We start from the raw sequence: 12902 nt of genomic DNA, 5'->3' as shown, positions 1-12902 counted from the left end.
TCCTTAAGGGGAATCCTAAAATGGAATCGGAAGATATGCGAGGTGTGTGTGGAAGGGGGGGAGTGGAAATTTTCGCGGTAGTCATTTTGAAAAGTATGAATAACCTCCTTCATCATTAATCACCTTTCGTCATCTTTTATGAGTGATAAAAAGAGAGGCTGAAAAGTTTTCGCACCGGGGTAACCAGACCTTTTAATGTCGCTTCATGAAACGTTAGACGTTTTAAAACGACGAATGCCAAATAGCCTCTTTAAGGTTTATTTGTTTTTTTCTCCTATATATTTTTTTAAATACGAACTCTTCCTCGTAAATATTTCATAGCTCTTTTTTCATTGGTCTTATTCATAACGCCTTCTGCGTGTAAATTCGCACACGCGCTTCCAAATACGAGTGATTCAGGAGATAGTTTACTGATTACTCACTCACTAAAAACGTTCAGACGTTACGAATGCAACCGTCGAAATTTTTCAAGCCAATCAATCATATTTTATAGGGCTGGCCCATAGTAATGTGTCATTTATGCTAAATCAATAAAAAATTGATTTTAATCTGACACATGTTCTTTGTTTAATCTTGTTTGTTTGTTTAATCCTTGTTTACCTTCGCTTACTGGTTTACAAAATATTGGAATCTTTCAGGGAGCCGTGGAACCCTGCGGTTGAGGGGATTTTAAATCTGACCTCTCTATTCTAAGTCATTAGGGGTGTGTTTGGGCGTGCATATTTCAAGCACATTCAGTTCTTTCTATGGAGTTTAACAAATATATTTTTTGAAAGAAATAGCGAGTAAGCTCTTGTTGGCTGTGCCAAATCCAAGTATTTGAAATTATTGCTCCTAGCCCGAGTACAAACGCTACCACACTACTTCTAAAGACGATTGCCGATTCTCCCAGGATTATACGCACCATCCAAGAAAGGCTAAGCACCTTTGTTTTCTAAATGATATTCGTATGTTGGATTTCACTTCATAATTATACTTTTTGTAAAGAGTTAAACAAATGAATGGAGGAAATATGAAAAAAGCAGTGTATTTCAGATAAATAATTGGAAGTTCTCCAAATTTTGGGGATCGAAAATCATCTTTATCGTGTTTTCTAGAACAGATAAAAAACATTCTTCAGTCCCGTGGACGTGAGATAATAAAAGGAAAATTGAAACCATCACCCAATAGCGAAATTATATCAATAAAAACCATCACCTAATACATAAGCTACTGATATCAAAGGTCGCAGATTGATATTCAGTAATGTGCAAAACATCAAGTTTCTTGTGAAATGAAAATCATACCCACCAATAACTTCTTTGCCATTTCCACTCAAGATTACTTTAACGCATAAGCAATGTTCCTACCCAATACCAAGAGTAAAAATGTTCACATATGGCCAGTAGTTTGATTTTTGGCATGACACGATGATTCACAGAAATCAATATGTTTTCGCGAATTGAATTTCTCTTAATCCTGTGCATGTTTTATCGGTACCTTATTACTAATAACATAGTATACAATTTTATAATTATCTCTCAGTGCAAAGTAACAGTATTATAACTAATTTCTTCTATTCAATAATACGTATGCTCTAGCAATATTTCAAGTTATTCAATTTAATTTTAGTTAAACTCATTGCCCGAGGCATTGCCTCTTTTCTTGCTTCCGACAGGTTCGGGTCGGTCCAGCCAATCGCTCAAAATGTAAGCACTAAAATAAACGCATCGATATGAAAAACTATATAGCTGACGGAGATGGGACAAACAGACTGACTGCCATTACCTTTCTGTATTTCTTATCCTTCTACTTACCCATAATTTACTTCCAAAATAACGGCTATCGTTTTGGATCCACACGTGCCTAGTTAAGCGGCCTCCTGCCACCTCTTAAGTGTGACTTCAAGCAAAGTAGCTGCCTCGCATTGATGGCAACCCATTTATTTGGGGCACGATGAAGCGTAAATCCTTCTCATCGGCTTAGAGTGGTAACTAAAATCATAGATTCATTACAATCCAAATTCTCAAAATTACAGCTAATCTTTAATTCAATAATGCACATGCTATAGCTAATACTGATGATCTGAACTAGATTACGGCAGTCAAATTCGACTTGGGTAAGGTTGTCAAGCAAACATGACAAACCCTTGAAGGAAATAACAGGATAATTATCATTTTCATTCCACTAATCAAATATCGATGTTCAGGGATCATTTCCATTCCATAATACTATATACCTAATATAGCCATGATGCACAGCTCCATAAAATGCACTTTAAGTAAAACTTTTAATATCCATTTAATCCATTTTCATATCGCCTAGCTATTTGCAACCGGCGCATTTGCTTCATTTTGTCTTTGATCCTGATAGGAGAGGCGGCTTCTACTCCGCTAAAAAGCTACTTCCTCTTAGCATGACATTGATTAGAGGGTTTTTCTTGTATCTGACAAACTCGCCAAACCCAAAGATAGAAGGCCTAATTCGATTTCGGAAATGGGTGTTTGTAAACAAGTGTTTCGGCCCCTGGGGAACTTGATTACTAGCGTTATACTTCATAGAGGGAGCACTATATGAGTCTTCAAATAAAAGTAATGAAATATTGGCAGTCGAGTTTGATCTGGGTAAGGTTGTCAAGCAAACATGACAAACTCTTGAAGGGCACAACAGGAGATTTATCATTTGCATTTCACCAGTCAAATTTCGATAATCGCGGATCATTTCCATTCCATTTAAATCCAAAAATTAAATAATTTCTTTCCATTTAGCTGTACAATCTGACAGGAATGTGTTCGATTTGAATTGAGCCAATCAAACCCATACACCGCGCAGTTGTGAAGACACCCAACGGGAAAATACTCACTCAAGTGAAAATTTTCTTTTTAACCCTGGTACCCTCATGAACAAATTACATTCATTTTTGTGCCATTCTGTAAATAATATGCTCCACAGAATGAAAGAAAACCAAGTTACTGTTTCTAATGATGAAATTGGAAAGTAAAAAATTAATTAAGCTCTTGAAATACATGAGCAAACGTAGGAAATAACTCCACAAATTCCAGCATACGGGCCTTTAAAACCATATGTATGTCATTTAACATCCTACGAAATGAGTTGAGCATGCTAACGAGTTTTTCAATTTAGAAAAAGTAACTATATATAGCAGAGGGTTCAATATGATTAATTTGGACGCTGTAAAAAGTAGTGGAAATCTAAAATAATGCAATTCTATGTACCTAATATAGACGTGCATTGCAAAAGTGCAAACATTATGCATGTATCACGCAGAAACCTATTCGATTATTCGGTATTAACTCAATCATGTCATTGACGTTGATGTGAACGCTTCATTTCAACATCGCAGCTTGGATAAACATGTTAAATGAAACTGATGGCACCACTATTTAATAATGTAACTTTTTAATTGAATGAAAATTCTTATCTGTTATTAAACCTGTTTAGTCATATTAATATTGTGATAAAAACTTCAAAGTTAAAAAATTAGCTAGTAATAAAGACAGCAATATTTGCATACAAAATTTAATGAAATGTGACTATTTATTTTTTGGGAAAAAAACATTAAAATTATAAGTTACGTTAAATAGTTTATATATTTTTAAAATATTATGTAACATACATTTTTGAAATTATCAAATTATTTACATCTAACACTGTAACCTCAAGTCATAAGTGATACCTCCAGACGCGTCTGTGTATGTCGGAAGGCTGAATTTTATAGACGTAACGTTTGCGTCTGAAAAACTTAACCTATGAGTTTGGTTTTCATTGTATTTTAAGGTATTACGATTAAATTGAAATTGTAGAATTCATTAAAATTGGCAATTTTAGGATTTGTATTGAAGATTAGTCGAATCAGCTAAATATCTGCTCGAATTATCCTTACTTTAAAAAAAAATTACGAATCCTCATGTTTGTTCTTTGAAAGACATTTCCGTCACTCCCCGGTTGGATTAGCGGACTGAATGGGGATACTGCCACAAATTTCAGCTTTTCCGTCACACTTGACGGCGTATTAGTCCTCCTAAATGGTATCTATCAACAACGACTTTCAATGTGTGCTCTCAAAAATTGGTAGGTACGTTACGTGAGCGATGGGTGATTTGTGAGAATATTTGTTTTTAATGAATTAATGTGTGAGTGGCCTTTGCCCAATTGCCCCTGAGTAATTACTGTCGTAATGACCGTCGAAATGTGTGCGCTGAAATGTTGATAATATAAAAGTTTTATCGCCCAATTATCTATGTAAATCCTGTGGCCCAGTGAGGAAAGCCCACGTTTCTCTTGCCCAGCGATTCACAAGGTTCCCTGTCCCCATTTAAAAAACGTCGGGTTAGGATGATAGCGAATAAATTATTGCTTATGTTGGAGAGCTGTCCAATAAAATTTAGCCAACAAGGTGCGTCGTTGGTTAGTTGGTCGACTTCCCTCAGCTGAAAAATTCAGACATGATATGCAATGATTCTTTTAGTAAATTATCTTAGAGAAATTTACTGGCTATCCTTCGAGTCTTTGAGCATCGAGTTTAAATTTATCGAGCCAATTTGTTCGAATGAATGTTACTTTTATATTAACGTTGCGGTACTGATTTATCTCCACCTGCTGAAGACATTAGACGCTTCAGTAACGACATCTTATTTTCGAAGCTGAAGGACAGCTCCGTGGCTTACATATTTCTAAGTATTTATAGAAAAAATTAAACTATATCGACGAGATAGTGGCAGTAATGCAATTTAAGTTTAACCCAAACTGCAGGAAAATATCATATTAAAACAGAAAATTAAATTCACTTATTGAATAATACCATTCCGATTTGCAAACTGATCACGGAAAAATAATAACTGAATTACAACGTTGGCCTTTGTCGAAATTTCAATTACCGGTGTCAATTAAATACCTTCTTGAAAGTAATTGATTGTTAAAATTTTCTTCAATGAATTGTCAAGACAAGCAGAATCATAGATTTTCAAATCTTAAAAACCTTTCGTAACTCTTAATTCGTCATTCAGAGTCACAATTTATATGAAAGTCCAGTTATATGTATGTACATCTTAATTGGTGGAGCATCGACCCAAAAATTCAGAAGGTCCGTCGTTCATACACCGCTTCAGGAAACTTAGTCAGCTTGGAAACCCGAACCCTTTCTTTTATCCCATTACCCTTGCGCCCATCCTTTGTGTTTTTGCCTTTTTCTTATATATAAATATATATATATATATATATATATATATATATATATATATATATATATATATATATATGTATATATATATAACCTTTAAAATTATGATACATCCATAACTCTTATATTTGGCCATCAATTGTCCAAATAAATTTGTAATTTTCCTTGAAATAAATGTTGACTTTGAAATTGATTCAGATGAATTCAGTAAATAAAGAATTAAAAATTATTCTAGCAATAAAAGTAGGCACAATAATGCAAAAATTCAAGTCCGAAAAAATCTTTTGCAGTTATATTCCACCTCAAATCTTTTTCCTTCCAAGCAATCGTCATGATAATTTTATATGCAAAATGAAAATCATTTTTCTCTTCTCTTAAAAAATTATATGATTCAACCAGTGGGAGACAAATCAAATATAACTTTAAATAAAGACTTTCATGATGCAAATGGAACATATAATTCAAATGAATTTAATGTGTGAATTTTCATTTGATGAGACGATTATTACCTCCGCGAATATTTTTAACTGTCATGCATTTTAATTTATTTGATTTATTTTTTTTATTTAACGTGTGAAATCATTATATGTATCGAATTAATCATGACTTGAAAGTATCAAAAATAGGATTTAAGCTGTGCTCGAAAATGGCCATCGTCGACAGTATATATTTTCAATGATATCCTACTGGTGAGGAACGCTAATTTATTTTCAATCGATCAACTCTCAACTGTCCTTAAGGCATTCCATCCGCCTTAGGTTTGTAGCAACAGTTTTAAAAATGGTCTTCTGAGAAACGTGAGAATAAACCGCTGAGATTTGATTTTAAAATATATTAGTTAATTAGATATATGGAGGAATAAAATAGCATCAACTCGAATGGGTAAAGCATTTTACCATCGAATGGATTTTGTCCAATTAACATTTTGAATATTAATTTCGGCGCGCTTCAAAAGCCACTTAAATAGCTAATAGTCATTAATGGTCACCAACCGAAAAAGTTACCCCGAAGGTTTGCTTAAAATGTGAAGGTTGAACTCGGCTATCGCTGAGCCCTATGATATGCATGATGCACATATATAAGTAAGGAAACCAGTTCCTTTCCCTGTGATCGTGTATCAATAATTTTGTATTTAATAAATTTCTTTTTATTCTGGAAATTTATTTCACCCATTTCCAAATATATTTTCTTTGATTTCATTTTGCTCGCTTTCCATACCATCGCTCTACTCCACGGATGATATTTAGATAATGAAAAGAAATTTTCATTGTTTCAAAATTAGGTTTTGATGTTCTTGTCGAATACCAGCTTTATTTCGTCTTGAGAAGGTACCGCGTTCCATATGTAACGAAAGCTGTTTAGCTTCCCACACAAATCTCACAAAGCTATCGCCTCTGGAAAAATTAAGCATTTTGATCAAAAGCAGTATGGCGCTGCGTAATGTAATCTGAAGACAGGAGGAGACGCGCACAACTGAGATGCCGCGGAATTAAAAGCGCTCATTTCAAAGCAAACAACCTCGTTTAGTTCGGCTGACATCGGCAAATATATCTCTCAGAACTGGCCCCAGGGGATGCATATACCTAGGGAGACCTGCTACGCCTCCGTTTCCAACCTCTTACCCCACAAGCGTATTAAGATGCTCCCGATTAAGCGTATTAATCTATTGCGGACTATATATCTTACAAGGAGGCAAAGTTGGACATCTTCGCTCCTACCAACTGGATTCGACCTCAACTATAACCGAGGCGGTAATTAGCAAGAGGAGTCAGTGTATGAGAATGTGGTATCGATAAATCAATTTTCTTTAATAAAGTACCAAAACAAAACCTCAGTAATAGAGCCCTTATCTTGGATTGGCTGAATTAAAACACCCTTTGAAGCTATCTCCGTGATGAATTTTGAACTCAACGATGGAATTGAAACAAAAACGAATACATCGCGTGTATCCAGGGTGATATCCCATAAGCTGTGAAGTATATTTCTTTAATAAAACTTTCAAGAATAATTGGAGGCAGAATGAGGTCACCCTAGGATTGAGCCATATATTTCCTGCGCGCAGGAGCAGAAAGCCAAAGCATTAACAACATATAATTTTGGATATCAATCAAGGACTTCAAAACAACTGTGGGAAATGAAAAGAACGGATTTAAGAAATCCTATATTTTTTCTAGGGTTTAAAGTTTATTTAACGTAATTTAAACTAAAGAAAAATGTATTAAATCTCAGCTTCCCATGTTGAGGTAAAATATATAGGACAACAATTTATAATTTTGCCGAGGGATCCCACATATCGTACGGACTTTTTTGAAATTTTAATGTTAAATATTAAATTCTGTCTTTACCTTTATATTTATGTAGAACCAGTTTTTTTAAACTTAGGTAAATCAATGGCATGTCTTATTAACCTACACCTATAAAAACAGGTAATATGTTTTTCTAAATTGTATTGACCTAACGAACAATCTGCAAAAAAGATGAAAAATAAAAAGAGAATTCATCAAATTTATTGAATATAGATAATTGTTTTCATAATAATTCTTCACGATGTATTCTAGGATTGTAAACAAAGAAATGACGTTTATAGGACAAAAGCCGAGGACATTCCTTTCCCGAGTTATCAGCCGCTGAAAAATTATGAATTGATGTAAACATTAATTCCCATTTAATTTGCAAAAATGTACACTTATAGCAAGGGGCTTTCCAAATTAGCTTTAGTTTTGTCTAATTTTTCAAGGTAATAGGCAACAGGAAAAATAAATGCCGAGCCCTCAACTGTTTAAAAATCAATACAAATAGCGCCTCATCCTACATTACATCCGGGCTAGAACGTCGCGTTCAATTAGAGGCTGGATTTTCGTTAATGAAACAATTTGAATGCTGACAGGTTTAAAAAGGGAACATGCCGGATATAATGGAATATGGCCTTGTTGGAAAGTTGTCATCCAGCAACCGCAATCCACTTTTCATGCAGGCGTTTCATATACTTTTAAGCTGGTATACATAAGAGCCCTTTTGTGATGCATTTTAGTACATTCGCATTGCGGCGTCTTGTTCATATTTAATAGGATTTCATAAAATATCCGACAATAATGTTTTCACAATGTAATTGAAATATCCAAAGAAAACCGGCGGGTATTACAATTAATAGGCATCAAATTTGAAGAATATTAAATGCTTCTGTCTTTTTTTTAAAAAGTATTATGTTTTGATATATTTACAAAGAATACCTAATTAATAAATTGATATTTTTTTTAGAAATCCAATATTCTCTTTTCATTCTTAAGTTAATTTTCTTATCGAGAAAATTGCAAAACACAATTTGGAATACTCCAAGATGTCGAGTTTTGATAAAATAAAGGTGACTCAGGAATAAAATAATATCTACTATACAGCATTCCTTTTTATACACTTCTCAACCACATACATTGGCGTCAAAAACCAAGCATAAAATAACCATTAAAATCATTGCAAAAGCCATTATATATTCATAACAGTCTCAAGCGTTTTGAAAAAGATGCTTGGCAAAGGAACCTGAATAAATTCTTGTTTTACATCACCTTCCCAGAAATTGTCATGGCTCCTCGAATTTTGCCAGGATTCCCACAGGGAAATTTCGCTTGCGCAGGAAAACAAACCGATTTCTGCGGAGCACCCGTAGTAATAAATGTACAAGTCACTTTTCTCGTCTACTTGCGGTGGAAAGACGAAGCACCCAGAAGTTTTTGATGGCAGTAAGCCTCCTGCCCGCCCCCTCTCTATCCCCGTCTCGCCTTCGTTCGCAGCCCCTCAAACATGCCCCTATCCCCCCACTCCCACCCTCACCCCTCCCATCTTCCTTGTTTTGAGGCTAATGCATCCAGCAACGCGGCGTCGCTGGCTCCTCCTTAAACCGATGCATTATGAAAGAGCTGTAAACCCATCGGATTATGCACGGCCTCTTTGTTTTGATTCCAAGCCGCGGCTTCCAAAGTGAGGAGCGGGCATGGTGTGGAGCGGGAAGAGGTTCGGCGGGAGGGGTTCAGGAGAATTGGGGTTTGAGGGGGGAGGGGCTTTTCTGGCGCGTTGTGGGGGATTAGCGGCACTAGAAAGCATTGCGGAGATGTGGCGGCGGTGAGAAGAGAGTTGGGGAATCGAAAAAAAAGGGTAGCCGAGGCGTGGGATAGGGGTGGGGGTGTCAAGTGGAGAGATACCTACGACCTTGCGAAATAAAATAAGTGTGACTCCACTTTTCCGCCAAAACTTTTTCCCTCCGTGTTCTCCAAAGTCTCCCCGAGTAAGGGAAAAGTTGAGATGGTAAAAGGAGACCATCTCTATCAGGGTTCGAAGGTTCGACTCCGGGGAAAAAAGGGTAGAAAAAATCAAAGGAACATCATCATGATTCGATTTGTATTGATTTTTTTTTTTACCTTTGCATTTCTTTCTTGCTCAAATGGTCCCACGAGTGCGTAACAAAACGATTTGAACAAAATTGCAAATATGAAACAAGTCACAAAGATTACTGAGGATATATGCAAGTGATTCTTGCCAAGATACTCAAGATTACTTGTTAATACTTTTTAAATAGATGGTAAACTTTACCTTAAATTATGGAATTAATTTTCCTTGAGTCTGTAAAAACACGTACAACCCATTACACATGGTCAGGGGTCTTTAATCGTTGATGTGTCAAAAGCTTCATAGCTTTAGCCTTAGATGATTCAAACTTTAGTGTCAATCAATTCATGGATATACAGTGTATTAGTTAATTTCCTATGGCATTTCTTCTTCCATGATAGAGGTTTGGCATCATTAAAGATCACTTTCCTTAGATCTTACTCTTAGATTTATTTGCTAATCATCACAAGCGACATAAAGGCACCTGTTCCCTTAGATCCATTAGTAGAACGTAGGTTAATATTGACTCCCTATTTTCTTCACAATAATTCTCTTATTTCAATCCTAACTTTTCTTTTAATATTTGTTTAAAAATATGAAAGTAAAATTTCGTTTGGAATTTCGCGGTCATTCTATCAACTATCACGAAGTAACTAGCATTTCAGTCTAGTCGGCGCTGAATTCGCTCTATGTAAATGTACAGGTACATTTCACATTTCTAGTCCATGGGAAGTGTCCATAGTCAAAGGTCCAGTCCAAAAGTAAATTTGTTGGCCGCTATTTATTTGATCATAAGGATCTTTTTTTTTGGTTGTTGGTTTTTGACATTGGGATGTAGCACAGTCGGTGCGCTATTGAGTGGAGGGCCGCTGTTTTCAGGCGGAAATCATGCATAGAGCGTTCATGGATAATGACGTTGGAGTAGCACTGCTTCCTTTAAATCGCGAAATCAAATCTCTGATTGTGAGTTTTAACTTCTAGATCGAGAAAATTTAGTGTCCCTTAGTTCTCTATTTCCATCGAAAATTAAAATATTCACGCCTTGTGAATTTAGTACTGTTAGAAAGGTCTTCAGTTGTTTTGAAGTACCGGACTACACACAAAACACGTCGTCTACGTAGTGGTACCAATGGAGTATGCTCTGAGACAAGGGATGCTTTGATGAGAATAAGTTCTTTTCAAATTCTGGCCTATCCAACTTCATCAACAGTCATCCCCGAACAATTCCCATTTCCCACCTACTGACACACCCATCACACAACACTCCCCGCTATCACCCCTCCTTATCTCACTTCAGCTTCCCCTACCCCACCCTACCCATCCCTCAGCCCCCCCCCCTTCTGCCTCGTCCGGTGATTGATATATATATATATATATATATATATATATACTTGTCCTGCATTGCCACTGGTCACCTGAAAATGGTGCCTTGCAGCGAAACCATGGTCGTGGTAAATTAATATTTATGTGGAAGCTGCAAAGTGCGTTCATTTATCAGAGTCAAAGGATTTAGCATGCCTTGGCATCTTCGACCTGCAGTCAAATTTTTGCTAAAATATCAAAACTCAAAGAGCGTAGAAAGGTGCAAAAGACTTCCTAAAAGTGTACCCGTATATGTCCTTCATGCGAAGGTCGACGGTTCTGTCTGGATTTGCTACCAATATTACCGGAGAAACTTCCCATTGAATTAAAATGTAAACTGTATCCTGATTGTTTTCATTGCCTCCAGAGATAGCAGGAATAGTCAACATAATTGGAGCTTCCATCGCTGAGCTGTGCTAGAAAATAGTTTAGTTGAACAAGTAGGTTGATCCTGTACACTACTCACTGACAAAGTAAATACTTCAAAAAATATACTTTAAATACAGAAATGAGCAACACAAACAGGTACATTCTTTAATCTCTGCGCCATTTTAATCACTAATACAACTGTTTTATCCCCATTTTTTGCGCTTCAAAAATATGACTAATGGACTAACATAAGTATATTTTTTTCAATTAGTACTTGTTATCAGTGAGGTGGATGACGCTTAAGGCATATTTGGCCTTAGAGATGGATAGGATAGGTAGGCGATAGGTAAGATTATGTTGAGCTGAGGAGGTTTGGTTTGGCACTGTTTAGTCTTTTTCTTGTTTCTTAAGACCCCAAGGTCTCCATATGGTTTAACTCCATGTGGGAGTCTTTCTTCTACACCCATGAAGTTCTCTCCCAGGAAATTATCAAAATAGTTGGTGACACTGAAAAATTGGACACCATAAGGATATAAACTCTAAGTTTTGCTATGGAAAGTCAGCATGCGATTTTGAGCGTAGCGTTTGTAAAAAACCGCATTATTTTATACGATCATTCCAAAATTTGAAATCTACAAAATGCCCCAATGTTTTCCATAGATTTTGTCACAAAAGATACCCTTTATCTTTCTTAAGGTAATTTTTCTGCATCGAACATTATGCATTTACATGTACTTTTGTGGTTTTTATAGGGAAGCCTGTTGGTGCAAAACACGAGCGCCGGTGTCATAATGAGTGGCACGAGCCTCGTGCTGCAGCGAGTGAGACGACGGCAAGCTGGAGACTACCGCTGCGCCGCTTCTAACTCCGAGGGGGACTCTATGAGTGACCAAGTCCGTCTCAGAGTACAGTGTAAGTGCTTTAAATAACTTGCAAAGATACTACTTAATAAGCTGAAAAGATTACTCTTGGTCGTATTTTTCCCTTTCCTTCTTCCCTCTCTAACACCTAATGAATCATTTGCTCATGTTCCTCGGGTAATATCATAGAAGTTTCATATCTTTATCAACGTTTACTTTACTCCCAAGCATTTACTTTTGGGAGGAATTACAAATAATATGTTGAAAATGTGAGTGATCAATATATGTTTGTCTTCTGTTATGGTTTTAGGAACTCGTGAAATGTAATGCAACATATAATTACTGTGTTGGAGGTCATCGAAAATTTATTTGATGAAAAAATTAAATATAAAATATATAAATGTTTCTTTCCATGGGATTATTCTTAATACGGCGGCAAGTGAATAAATGTTTGTGATGGAGGAGAGGAGGTAAGTGGAGAAAGTTTGAAGCAGAAAAAAATGGATGGAGAAGCCGTTGGAGAAAGGGGAACACCAAAGACTTTTACGAAAAATGCTTTGTATTCTCAGAAGAGGGAGTGTGCTAAGTGCACGGGGAATGAGGACTTAAATTTTGGAGTTTGAAGGGGACCGAAAATTCGGAGCAGATGAAAACGACAATGTTGTCGATGGATTATTCGTTTACTGTCGTAGTCCTCTGATAACCCATGGATTAACAGATAATAATATTTTTGTACATAGTATAAGTAAAAACAA

General features: G+C 36.0%; 1 protein-coding gene across 1 annotated transcript in view; it reads left to right on the top strand.

Annotated features, from left to right (window-relative positions):
* Window positions 1-12902, top strand: part of LOC139698032 (nephrin-like) — a 663871-nt gene that overhangs the window by 630322 nt on the left and 20647 nt on the right. Inside the window, 1 exon segment of the mRNA XM_071596891.1 lies at window positions 12040-12199. Within this exon segment, the coding sequence (XP_071452992.1) occupies window positions 12040-12199 (160 nt within the window).

Source organism: Hetaerina americana, unplaced genomic scaffold, assembly GCF_022747635.1.
Source record: "Hetaerina americana unplaced genomic scaffold, ioHetAmer1.1.p SCAF_8, whole genome shotgun sequence".
Lineage (NCBI taxonomy): Eukaryota > Metazoa > Arthropoda > Insecta > Odonata > Calopterygidae > Hetaerina > Hetaerina americana.
The sequence above is the reverse complement of the archived record's forward strand: the minus strand, read 5'-3'. Positions and strand labels throughout refer to the sequence as shown.